This window comes from Silene latifolia, chromosome 7 (assembly GCF_048544455.1).
Source record: "Silene latifolia isolate original U9 population chromosome 7, ASM4854445v1, whole genome shotgun sequence".
NCBI lineage: Eukaryota > Viridiplantae > Streptophyta > Magnoliopsida > Caryophyllales > Caryophyllaceae > Silene > Silene latifolia.
In genome coordinates, this window is record NC_133532.1 from 6,902,770 (window position 1) to 6,916,541 (window position 13,772).

Sequence of the window (13,772 nt, forward strand, 5' to 3'; positions counted from 1 at the left end):
ATATATAATAGTTAATTATCTCCTTTTAAAGTTAATTATCTTAAAATGAAAATTTTAAAATAAAGTAATAAATGTTTTTACTTTTTGTTCAACAATTTTAATTTACAATTGTAATATTTGAGTTCTAAAGTCATATTTAAGTTTTTTTTTTGTTTTTTTTTGTTTTGAGTTACAATTTACATTTGCAATTAAAGTAAATAATGCATTAGGGTCAATTGGCTAGGTAGTTATTACCGTATGTATGATATATTTTCTTGGTAATTAAATTTGAGTCAATACTTTGTCTTGTTAGGCAGGGACTTCAAAAAACCAGACTTACATATCAAATAAAAGGATTCAGATGAATAAAACAAAATTAGTAAAAGTGAAACTCCCTAAATAGTTGCGTATCCGTGCAAATTGTTAAACCTATTTTTTATTTAGTCAAACTCATTTAGGTTTGTAGAACCCGTGCAAGTTTAAAATGATTTTGCTCCGTACACGTTTAAATTTAAAAAATTAACCCTTTTTTTGTTTAGTTTCGATTGTTAATTAGTGAAAATTGCACGGATATGCACTTCAAACATCATTAATGAAAATGTCTTACAATAAGTCATTGTAAAACCATCCACAAACTACATTGATGCCCTTATCACTTAACCATGTTAAGTAATGGAAGTTTTATGAGGTTAAATAATGTAAAGTTATACATGGTTTTTATTAATGCATGTGTAAAAACGTTTTATAAAATAATTAATATTTTTTTAAAAAAATGGGCTCATTCAGCGAAAATTAATGGGCGTAAGCCGTAAGCAATCAGAGTTCGAGCAAAATTCGCACGACCCAAATACCAACTACAATCTACAAAAACTATTTATTTTGACCCGCCTAATAAAAAAATCTAAAAATACACACAATTACTCTCCTCTTATTCCTTCACCGTCTTAACCTCACACTCTGTAAAAACGTTTTATAAAAGAATTAATATTTAAAAGAAAAATGGGCTCCTTAAGCAAAAATTAATGGGCATAAGCCGTAAGCAATCAGAGTTCTGGCAAAATTAAGCCCAAGTGTGCGGGCCGGGCTACAAGTACGGGCTTATTTCATCGACCCAAACCTGGCCCGTCCGGGGTTAAAGCGGGCTTTCGAGCCAATTCGGGCTAAATTTTATTTGTTTCTCTTGAAATAAGTTTAGAAATCCTCATTATGAAGTTAGATACTTTGTGTATTTGTTATCAAAATTTTCGTAAAGAATTATGTGATTTTTTCAAGTATTGTCAATTAAGTAGTAACCTAACGTACATTTTATGAACCTACTGATATAGGTGATCCATACAAACTAAATGCAGAATTTTTAGTAGTGTAATAATATATTTTAGTGCGGTGCTTACTGTATGTTGTTGTAGTGTTATAACTGATTTGATATTTGTTGTTCATTAGGCTAAAAATATCGACTTAGCACGCCGATAATGGTAAAGAATTTATCGGCACTAGTGTGATACAAAATCATTAGCTCATTTTTTATCATTTAAATACTAGTAAAGGAAAATACTAAAGCCTTATCAAATTAATACATGTAAACAAGTGACTATGACTTATTTACAATACAACAATTGATTGGTTAATTATTTTACTGAATGCTTATTAACATTCTTAAATTTTACATATTCGTAAATTTTACAATGTTCGAGCCGTGCCGGGCCAAAATCCGGGCATAACGTCGGCCCAAACCCGGCCCTATTATATTTAATCGGCCATGGGCTTCGAGCCGTTGGCTTTTCGGGCCTATTAGGCCCAAGCCTGGGGGAAAATCGGGTTGGACCGGGTGGGGCTTGGGCCATATGATCAGCTCTAAGTAACACACATGGTTCTATTTTCTAGATTAGGATCCTTACAATTTCCTTCTTTCAAGCCCCATTTAATAATAATTTCCCTTCTAACTTTCATTTTACCTTTACTTTTATGAATATTTATGAATAAATTTAGGATCGTTAGATGTTTGGAGAAAACAATCTCAACCGAATGATCAATGTACTAAGCTCCCTCTCGCTCTAACAATTTAGAAAGAGAAAACCTTCTTAAAAGCAAAAAAATCTAAGACTTAAAGAAATGGGTGTAGCAGCCTCCTTCCAAAGATCTTCTTCATCCCTATTCTTTAATCTTCATTCTTCATAGCCATGTTCCTCCTTCAAGATGAGGTAGATCCTAGTCTCTTATCAAGTTTTTTTCAAAAAAATTCAGCCATCTTGATTTTATCCTTCTTAAAGATTAGACTTTAATTTGCTCTCCACTTTAGTCTGGGATGGCATTTTTTAGTCACATATCTTAGTTAAGGAAAGTTTAAATTAAGGATTTAATAGCAATATTTATCGATTTACCTTTGTAAATTGAAGTCATTGTTAATTTTTTCAGAATATTTCAGCCCTTTTTCTTCATTTTCTCCTTCTTAAAGATTAGATTTTAATTTGCTCTCCAATTTAGTCTAGGAGGGCATATCTTAGTTAAAGAAGGTTTAAATTAAGGATTTAATAGCAATTTTTATCGATTTATCTTTGTAAATTGAACTCATTGTTCATTTTTTTTCAGAATATAAAGTTTAGCTTTTTGATGAATGTGTATTGAAGTTTTTAATCCTTTTGGACGCGTAAAAAAATCTGGTTTTTAGGTTTCTTTGTTCCTCCTTTTGTGTTCTTTACAGTTTGGTAAGGTAACTTCTCAGCTCTTCTATTTTATCATAACTAGGTTTGGTGCCCGGCTTCGCCCGTGCTACCTCTATTTACCGTTAAATTTTATTTTCAATGAAATAAACTATGTTGGAGTTGTCTAACTCACACGTTTACTATTTGTAATATATTTTTCTACGGCATATCTTGTAATTATGATGAAATGTAAAATTTATTTTCAAATTATGAGACACGTTCACTACCCCGCTATTAATATTATTACTTTCACGACATTCTTTCTTAATATCGTTACGTTCACTACTCTCGTGGGTTACTATTGTTTCTTTTACTAATTCCTCTATTTTTTTTCTGTTAAATTCATTATTCCCGATAATTTTATTCGGCCTATATTTAAATAAATAAAATATTTCATTGAGTCGATTGATTATTTAATTGTTCATACTTTTTCTCATTGTTACCACTGTTACTTTCACTACATTCGTAGTTACTTTCACTACTCCCACTATCATTATTATAACTGTCACTACTCAGTACTCACACATTAATACCGTTAATTTTATTAATCTCGTTGCTGCTACTATTACTTTTACTACATTTAATTTAATGTATAATTCTATGATGAAACCAATTAATTCCATAACTGGGGCATGTTAATTTTAAGGAAAATCACTATATACTTGTGTTTTCTAAATTTAATTACTTTAATTTAATGTAATTTCCATAAATATTCTTCATCGATGCATCTTTATATTATACTTTTAACCAAAACTATATAATATTTACATTGAGGTCCCTTTATGAGGTCCATCACACGGTGTTATCAATTTAAAACTATATAATATAATTAATTTGTATAGATTTATTTAATTACATTGAAGTCCTTTGGTTTCTGGAATTAATATATAGTATTGATGAATTTGTTTTGGGGGTTTTAAAGTATCCGACTTTTCAGACGAGAGTCTCCTTCTTTGTACCCTTTCTTATCATGGTTCTCCGTGGTAAATGAAAATTCTTTGAATTTTGTTTACCTTTATCATCCGAAAGGATGGTATGAGTTAATTAGTCAACCTAATTTCTTTTACCTTAAAAAAAAAAAAAAAAAAAAAAAAAGAAAAATCAATGTACTAACTACCAAGTGGAATCGAATATGGACTCTTATTTTAGTGTCTTTCTTTACTAAAATCCCAATTCTTTGGTTGAACCCAAAACCCACCTCTAGGCTCAAACCCTAAACGCACCTCTAACCATAAACTGAGATTATACGGCAGCCGACGACGATAGTGACCGGCGAAGACGACGACGACCAGCAAGAAGGATAAATCCCTCTTTTTTGTATTCCTATTTCGAATCCATCAATTATTTAGTAAGTATGATTTTAATCTTTTTATTGTTTTTAATTTCATATGCTTATTTGAATTGAATCTCATACGAATTTGCTATTCAGTTTTCTATTCAAACGAATTTGCCCTTAAATTAGTACTGTATTAATTTGCTATTCAATTGATATTAATTTGTTCTTAATTTCATATGTTTCGTCTGATTTTACTGATGATGATTTGTCGAAGAGTGTGCTAGTTAATGAATGAATGCTTTAAACTTTGAGCTTTGCTTATTTGATTTTCAGGGATAATGTACATGTGCTAGTTAATGCAAGTGAAATCAGTGGTGTTTGAATTTTATTTTTGCGTATACCTTTCCAATTACAAAAAAATGCATTAATTACTCTAGATAATTGTCCTCTTATTCTTTTGAGGTAAATCCAGTAGAAGAATAAGAAGATGGTGGCCGAAATTGGTAGTGAGAGAAGGATAGTGTCATAATTTGGAGTGGGTATAATGCAATTCTTTCGTGTAGCGGAAGAGGCTTTGTGGATTTTGGGATGAGCCATGCCGGGTTTTGGGCAAGTGGTTTGCTGCTTTCGCTTAAAAATAATATCTACCATGAGGGGTTGTGGCCGAATTTTAATAGTGACCAAAGGAGTGGTGGTCGAATTTTAGTAGTGAGATAATGCAATTTTGGTGGTAATTTGGCCAAGAGGCTGGTGGCCAATAATTTTGGCGGTGGTTGACCAAAGGAGTTGCGGCAAAACATTAATAGTGGGTTTGTGTAAGGTGGATTAAGGGTGGTGGTAGTGGAAGAAGATTAACTCTTAATTAAGGCGTTAACTTTTATCAAGAGCCTCACCCTACCACATTTGAAGACCATCTCAATCAAAGCTTTAGGGTTATGATCGACTCAATAAGTTAATCAGTGATCATATATCTTATATCTTGGGCCATTGAAATTAAGAAACCGTTGCTTAGGAATTAGAAGATGAGTTTTTAAATTCTAAATTTCCAATTAAAAAAGCAAAGAGTTGGGAATTCGGGTCTTAGAAAAAAAAAAAAAAAAAAAAAAAAAAAAAGAGGGTAGAGACTAGAGAGTCAGGGTGAGAAATTAGAAAAGCATTGCTTCGTTTTTACTAAATTAGATTTTTTTTCTTTTCTTACCACTATTATTATTTTAAAACTCTGAACAATGGGCCCCTTTCTAGCCTGGGCCCTAGGCCGCCGCCCCTCCAGACGACCCTCAGAACCGGGCCTGTACCCACTCATGCAATACCAATAACTTAGAACACAAAAATTGGGAGGGAGACCATCTTCCCGTACCCCTAGTCCGTGATGCAAAACGACTTTCTAATTTCGTACATATTTACATAATAAGTGTACCCATTTTATATGCAGTTTTTTTTTTGTTGAATTAACAAGCTCATAGTTCAGTAATTAATTTATTGATTTCCCTTTTTGTTTGATGTGTAGAGAAGCTAAAAAAACAGAGTTAAGTTATGGAACATGGATCTAATAATCCAAGTGCATCAACATTTTCCATAACCGAGGAGGATCATACTCTTGCTAATTCATTAAGATTGGTTCTTAATAAAGAGTGAGTTTTGCCTCTTTTAGTGTTTAATTTACTTCTATAAGATGTTGTATGTTATGTCTTGATCTTTATGTGAAACGGTTTTACAAGAGACTCAATCCCTTAGAAATTAATGACTTGAAATCTGTGACAAAATTTGACCCATTTTTTTTAGTAGGCGTTCTACGAGTGCTGCAAATGTTAAACTGCAGTATGGTGATTACTAATTAGTCAGAACATGTAGTTTTAAATAGTGGATGATGTGTTTTGTAAAGATTTGCATTTTGTTATAAGTTGGCGTTGGATGTTCTTCAGCTTAGCATATGCTTAGTCGGAATGTGATACCGAGCAATTAGGAAGAGAGGCAGAGAAGTATTCATTTACAATGGAGATAGTCCAACTATTTTGTGTTCGGATTTCGGGTGGATGAATTTAATGGGTCGTTGAATTGTTTGCGCTAGTTTTATTCTGAAGTAACAGTCTTTCAATGCTATTCTTGACACAATTTTTATTATGGGTCATCTGAAAAGAATCTGTGAGTGTTAATTGTTAACCTAGCATAGAAGGCTAGAGGCTGCATACATTGATCGTCCTTACCTCGAAATTTGAGGGAGTCCTTGAAGCATTGAGTTTAAGTTGGTTTGAAAGAAAGCTGGAGAGGGAGGGCATGGCGAGCTAGCAAATGAGTGTGTGTCCTGTCACCCGGAGTGGTACAATCGAGGGTGAATCTTTGTTACGTAGCCTACAACTTGTGATATTTTAACTTGAGATGAGATCTTGATCTGATCTTGCCTGCTTTGAAGGTTATATTCATAATTTAATGACGCTTTGATGTTAATGTGCAGTCCAAGGGTCTCATTTTGTGGGTACAGCATTCCTCATCCTTCTGAAGCCCGGGTTAATGTCCAAGTTCAAACAACAGGTAATCACAGAGAAGTTTTTCTATTCTCTTATGTTCGTGCATGTGTTGTCAAGCTCAGAGTGTTAGCAGGGGTGCAAGAAGTTTGGTTTATGAAATAATCTCCGCACAGTTGTCTTCTGCCATGACATAAAAAAAACCAAGTTGTAGGCTATAATAGTTTAATAAAAGTTGTCCGTTAACCAGGGTGATCATAACTAATCGATATTGAACAATAAAGTAGTTTACCACACCATCTTTGACACTTACGTGCGATAGGGACACAAAGGATTAGAAGTCAGAACCTATGTTACTCCGACTCAGATCCAAGTGTCAGATGCGACGCAGTGTCGGATATGATTATTTTTCTAGAAGTTTTCAATTTTTTGTTCTAAAATGAAGTGTCTAAAATGAAGTGTCTAGGCGTCGTGTCATATCGGACACTTCAAGACAAGCGACACACGACCAAAGTGAAGTGTCGGAGTAACATAGATCATCGATCAGAACAAATGTTAGACGGTGATTGAAGGGCAAATGTTAGGTTCTTACACTCTTAAGTCTTACCCTTGTGCTAACAACACAAAGATGATGTTTTGGAATGACCCAAAATGAAAAGATGAAGATTCCGTCAAGAATTGCATTGAAGGGCAATTTCCGACCTATTATCAATACCAATTCAAAGTAAAATTACACTTTTTCGGTTATTTTGAATTTTTCAGCCAATGATATATCTTTTTATATCCATTCTACCCCTCCCCTTATTTTCTAACCTCTAACCCACCCAAACCAACCTAACCCAACATCCATATCCCACCCCACCCCAACCACATCCCAAGCTCGACACATCCCAAGCTCGACACAGCACCCATCTCACCACCGTCTTACACCACTAACCCCACCAACCCCACTGCCTCACACCACCAACCCCCACCGTACCCACACTGGACCAAGCCCCACCCATGAAATATCTTCCCACCACCCCCAAAAACCCAATCACCAATCACCATATAACTCACATATAACTCACTGAAAACCCTACACCTCGGAAACCTCACTATCAGCATCATATACCTCGTAAAACCTATCACAAGCCACCATATACATAGAGAACCGCTTCAGCTTTGAATAGTGTGGAGGTAGTGGGTTAGTTATTAACGGAGTTTTATTTGGTTCAATGGTCGGTTAATTAGAAGATAGAATGTTGTTTTGATTAGTTAGTCAATATACTAATTATTAGTTGCTAATATTGTATGTTGTAACTACATTGTCCGATTTTCGGGCTTTGGTGAATTTGCAATACAACTAAGAGTAAACTAGTAGATATAACTGGAGAAGACGTGGCTAGAGTAGGTTGGTTAATTTGCACAAATGAGTGTATATTGTGGAGGTGGCTTGGGTAGGGTGAGGTGGTGGGTATCATGGTGATTGTGGTATGTGGTGGTTATGGGGTTGGTGATTGTTGTCATGGTGGTTGGGCGAGGGGCAGGTGAGATAAGATGGGACGAGAATAGGGAAATAGAGTATATTAATAACAAGGGTATTTTGGTCTCTTCGTGTCACTTTTTTGACGGAAAAGGTGACTTTGTATGATAACCTGTCGAGGATGGTAAGTTGCAAGTGATCATGAAATTTTTTTTTAGCCCGGTAGTGTTATCATTTGCCCAATAATAAACTTTGATATTGAATATTGTAGGGGGATTTCATGAGCCATAGTTTCGAATCAAATGACATCATCATGTTAGTATCGTAGGGGTGTTCCATACATGTGGTGATGATAATTGATCAAATAATAAACATTGAAAATGAGTATCACTATTTCCATATCCATCATGTTAAGGAGCGAATGATCGATTGATCAAAACATCTCCAAACGACAAAATAGGAATCCATGTGGTGTAAGAAGTCCTAGGGTGTTTATGAGTTAGTGTTAACAAGCTTTACTTATTCTGATAGTACGACCTCTGAAGTGGTCCTCAAAGGCGAAATTAGAGAGCTATAATACACGCTCAAGATAGTTTCATCTCAAAAGGAACTTTGTGGGAATGGAATGAAATTGTTAAAGACCATCCTAATAGTTCACATTGGCTATGGAAATGGCAATTGATGGGTTATTAAAACAATAAAATGATGTATAAATCCGTATTGACATAGTTGTGGTGCAGGAATGTTTTTCTAAACACCTCTAGTGGTTATTAGACACTAGTGTGGTGGAAAATAGTCTTTTGGTGACTTGAGTGTGGTGACAACCACATCTCATTTTGAAAAATGCTCGAACTAGTCACCAAAAATCGAACGTGAAGGTTAAATTCACCCTCACACGGCTTCATAAGTCACCGGAACTGATTGAAAATTGTCAGGAAGGGTCTTAGGGTTAGGGCGGTGGTGGATGCGAGAATTTTCGAATTTTCATTGTGGGGCTAGGGGCACTATTTTTTTTTCTCCTTGGTACTAACTTTGCCGTAACCGTACTCCGTATAATTGTATTGACTCACAGGTGTTGATTAACGAACATTTACGGGTCTAGGATTCATAATAAGTGTACGAAGAAAAAAGAAAAACAAGACTAACATAATCGAAGCATAATGGTAATATCTATATTACCCGAACAAATTTTTTAAAACGTTAAATGACAAATTTAAAATTTTTTAAGGAAAAACAATTGTAACTTTACAAGATATCTTAGCAATTAAAACTTTACACACGAGCTCATATGACACTTCTATATATATAACCATTTGTACCATAGTAAATTATAAACTATTAATGGACAAACTTGTACCATATAAACTACAAATGAAGGAGTAACTACTTGGGTCCTGTGATGCTCGGACTTGGATACGAGGATCCGACACGGATACGGATCCGAGTGTCGGATCCTTGAAATCTCAAAAACGAGGACTCGGATACGAGGATCCAAATTTAAATTTGGACTCGGCTAATTTTTATTTTTCCGAAAAAATCTGTGTTACTCGAGACACGATGACACGTGTCGGCGTGTCGGATACGGCTATTTGGGGTGAATTTTCCTGTTTTGTGGTCTAAATTGTAGTGTCGAAGTGTCATGCCGGACACCGACACGTGTCTGACACGCGACATGGCAGTTAAGTGAAGTGTCGTGTCGGAGTAAAATTGGAAAAAATTGATTATTAGTTAAAAAAATCAAAGAAAAGAAAGGAAAAGTATTTTCTTCATGTTTAACATGAATGAAGACTTTATTACAGCATTAAATTCATGTCAAGATCACTCTTGATATAGGGCTGTTGTACAAAACACTCTCACACCGAAGGATCCGATTTCTCATAGAAGGATCCGTCAAGGATCCATGTCCGGATCCTGTCCACCGGATGCACAGGTCAGGAGTCTTAGCATCACAGCTGCTTAATCCACCCAAATGGTTAAACATCTCGGCCCACATGTCTTTTATTACTTTATCAGTGACTTGAGTTTATAAAAAAATGGTTTTCAGGGAATTGAACCCAGCTCGTGGCTATAGAAGACTGAGGTTGAACCACTGAACCTTTGGCGTTTTATGTGAATTGTTCAGCATTGAATAGTATATATAAGTTTTTTAGAACCCCCCCCCAACACACACACACACAAAAAAAAAAAAAAAAAAAATTCGCCCTTCTCAGGCATGGTTATAAAGTGGTTATAAACTACAGTCAAACCGTACCATAATACTTGCGGGAACCTGTCATGAAATATCCTACTGATTTTTCATAGATGTGGTGGTAATCGATCAAATAATACATTTGGCATAGATTATCACTACATCTTGATATCCAATATGGTAAGGGGACTAATGTATTTAAACAAAATCAATCGGCAAAACTAGGCTCCTATATGGCACAAAAGTAGTCCTGGGGTGTCTATGAGTTGGTGTTGACAAGTTGCACTCATTCTAACACTACAACCTGTTTCTGATCCTAAAAGTTGAAATTTGAAGGCTATTATGTGCCTGGATGGATTGCTTCACGGTGCGCCGTCAGAGTCTATTGAAAATCATTAGGACCATCCTAGTTGTTCATATTGGCTATGGGGATGTGAATTGGTTCATTATTATGTAATAAAGTAGTGTTTGTTTCCTTATGTTGACATCTCCCGTGGATGTGGTGAGTGATTGAATGGTGTGCCAAAACACTATAAGTGGTTAAACACATTCCATGGCACATAAACAGTCTTGGGTGATTATAAGTTTGTTGTGGTGATTAAAGCGCACTTATTTTGACATCAATCGTGTGTAGTGGTTCCTAAAAGTCAGGTTTTACGTAAATATAATCACACCTTCATGCACCTTCCCTAGTCATTGTGGTGGGATTAATTGAAGATTGTCGGAAAAGGGGGCTTAAGGGATGTGATGAAGTTAAAAACTACAATTAAATGTACTGCAACAATCTGAATGCATTTCACAAGGCATAGCGTTGCAATTATTAATTGAAAAATGTGAAGATGTATCCTAAGAATATTACTAGCTACTTAGCTAGATATGGGGATGGACTGATGGTAATTGATCAAATAATAAACATTGAAATAGAGGAGTATCCCTACATCTTCAGTATCCCTCATGGTAAAGGCCAATGACTGAAATATCACCATACGGTAAAAGTAGGCACCTTGCACCTTGCACCTATGTGGCAGTGTGGCACAAACGAAGCTCTAGGGTGTCTATGAACTCTGGTTAGTAAGCTTTACTCATTCTAGATTTGCTTGGTGTATTTTGAAGGCTATAATATACCCTCGAGACAGCTTTACTGGGTACGGTGTTGGAATCAAATGAAAATTGTCAGGGATCATCTTGGTTCACATTGGCTACGAGGATGGCAATTGATCCGTCATTGAACAATTGAGTATCTATAATTTGACATCTCAGAGTTGTCTTTTTTTTTTTTTTTCCTTTTTTACAATTTATCAAAATGGGCCAAATATATTTTTCAGATCATCAGATGTCTATTGTGTAAAGTCGGATTGTATCTTTCGTAGATGCCTAATTATCTATAGGTTATCGGTTTTTCTCTTTCATCAAATTGAGTTTATATTCTGTTCTTAGAAATCTTTGAGGTGTGTAGTGTGCAAATGCTGGGGTCGCTGCACTAGTGGTTTAACTAGACACACCATATGACATAAAAACAGTCCTTGGGTGACTGAGTTTGAAGCTATATTTTGACATCTTTTGTGGTGTAGCAACAGAGTGGTTAGATTAGACAAATAGACACCCCATGTGACATTAAAGTTTTTGGCTGATGAGTTTGAGGTGACATCCACAGCTCATTATGACACGGTCGCCCGAAGTGCTCCCCAAAAATCGAATATGAAGGTTATAACTCAGTAACTCACTGTTAGTCGTCTTTTCATGTCTCTGAGATGGAATTGATTTAAAATTCCCGGGAAGGGTCCTACGAGCATGTGATGAAGTTATATACATAATAATGAACCTAACATGACACTCAGGAGGATTCATGAGGCATAGTGTTGCAATCAATGAAACTCGTCAGGAAGTATCCTACTGCCCTACTGGTGTTTCATTGATGTGTGGTAATGGATCATATAATAAACTTTGAAATTATCACTAATCTCGCTACATCTATGATTTCTGTCGTCGTTTGTGTTGCTGTATCACCAAACGGTAAATGTATTGAACGTTAACTTGGCTGTATCACGAGGCATTACTGGTTGAATTTGCGACTCAAAGGTTAACGCTTTTGCGATTTAGATGTTTAGGATCATGCTCAAGTCATCATAACTAGAAATTATGCTTGTCTGATTCTTCTGTTTTCTACTTTGAATGTGATGGGTCTCTTTTAGCTAACTGTAGCATTCATCTGCAGGTGATCCGGCTTCTGAGGTTTTGAAGGATGGTTGCCAGAATTTGATCAATATGTGCGAGCATGTTCGACTAACCCTTGATGATGCAGTTGCAAAATTCAAGAATAACAAGGCTATTGATGCTAGCATGGATATCAGTCCATGATTTTTTTTGTTTTGTTTTTTTTTGCGAGAGGTTTTGATGGATTCCGAATCCAGGTTACGAGTATATTATGCACTGTGATTTTAGGAGTTAAACCGGTAGCTGATTTAGACATGTTATCAGATGAATAATCATGTTTTTTTTTATCATGGACTTTTGAGCAATGTTGTATTGATGTGCTATACATTGCATGATTTTTGCCAATAATCTTAAAGGGCTTTTCCAAGACTAGCAAGCCTCATTTCAGAAGCGTTCCGAGACCTTAGAATCCAGAAAAATGTGTATTACACTTTAATCGAAGCCGTTCAAGAGGTCGCTCCGGGTCGTTCTTCTTTTTCTCCCGGTTTTTCTATCACCTTTCAAGGGTCGATTTAGGAGTTACCATTTTTCGATTTCAGCCCCAACTAACAAGTATTATAACATTTTTAACGAGTTTTCGATTTTTGCCCTAGACAGGTTTATTGCACACCGTAGCCTCAAATGTCGTCAGCTACTCCTCAAATTTTGTGAGGCCGTTTTGTCTAACTTGAGAAATCATTCGTGTGATTTACAGGCATTTTGGTTTCAATTTGAGCCGTTCGAGAGGCCGCTCCGGGTCCTGCTTCTTTTTTTCCCGGTTTTTCTACCACGTGTAAATGGTTGATTCAAGAGTTACCATTTTCGATTTCAATTTAACTAACAAGTACTCTTAAAACATTTTTAACGAGTTTCCGATTTTCGCCCTAGACTGACTGGTTTATCGCACACCGGTAGCCTCAAATGTCGTCTTTTGCTCCTCAAATTATGTGAGGCCGTTTTGTTTAACCTAAGAAATCATTCTTTACGGGCATTTTTGCTCCGAGATCTTAGAATCCCAAAAAACATGTATTATATACTTCAATTTGAGCCGTTCGAGAGGTCGCTCCGGGTCGTGCTTCTTTTTCACCCGGTTTTTCTACCACCTTTCAAGGGTCGATTCAGGAGTTGCCATATTATCGATTTCAGCCTCAACTAACAAGTATTAAAATATTTTTAATGAGTTTTCGATTTTTGCCTTAAGTCTGGTTTATCGCAAACCGGTAGCCTCAAATGTCCTATGTTACTCCTCAAATTTTGTGAGGCCGTTTTATCTAATCTGAGAAATTATTCATGTGATTTACGAGCATTTTTGTTCCGGGACATTAAAATCTCGAAACACGTGTATTATATACAATTCAATTTGAGCCATTCGAGAGGGGTCACTGCGTGTCGTGTTTCTTTTTCTCCCGGTTTTTCTACCACATGTCAAAGGTCGATTCAAGAGTTACCATTTTCAATTTCAGCCCCAACCAAGAAGTATTCAAACATTTTTAATGAGTTTCCGATTTTC

At 35.7% G+C, this 13,772-nt stretch overlaps 1 protein-coding gene across 2 annotated transcripts; it reads left to right on the forward strand.

Moving 5' to 3' along the window:
- The first annotated feature begins 3,825 nt into the window (after positions 1-3,825).
- Positions 3,826-12,652, forward strand: LOC141591555 (uncharacterized). 2 transcript variants are annotated; one of them, XM_074411935.1, is made up of 4 exons: positions 3,826-4,030; positions 5,462-5,585; positions 6,407-6,483; positions 12,285-12,652. In XM_074411935.1, the coding sequence occupies exons 2-4, from the start codon at positions 5,488-5,490 to the stop codon at positions 12,425-12,427; spliced, it is 318 nt and encodes a 105-aa protein (XP_074268036.1). In that variant the 5' UTR covers positions 3,826-4,030; positions 5,462-5,487; the 3' UTR covers positions 12,428-12,652. The 2 variants fall into 2 exon arrangements, with proteins under 2 accessions (XP_074268036.1, XP_074268035.1); XM_074411934.1 differs by having other exon boundaries at positions 3,829-4,026.
- The last annotated feature ends 1,120 nt before the right edge of the window (positions 12,653-13,772 follow it).

Excerpts from the sequence above, each read along its gene's own strand:
- LOC141591555 (XM_074411935.1), top strand. The coding sequence starts at position 5,488 with ATGGAACATGGATCTAATAATCCAAGTGCATCAACATTTTCCATAACC. Across the intron at positions 5,586-6,406 it reads AGATTGGTTCTTAATAAAGA|TCCAAGGGTCTCATTTTGTG; the intron begins GTGAGTTTTGCC and ends GTTAATGTGCAG. Across the intron at positions 6,484-12,284 it reads TGTCCAAGTTCAAACAACAG|GTGATCCGGCTTCTGAGGTT; the intron begins GTAATCACAGAG and ends ATTCATCTGCAG.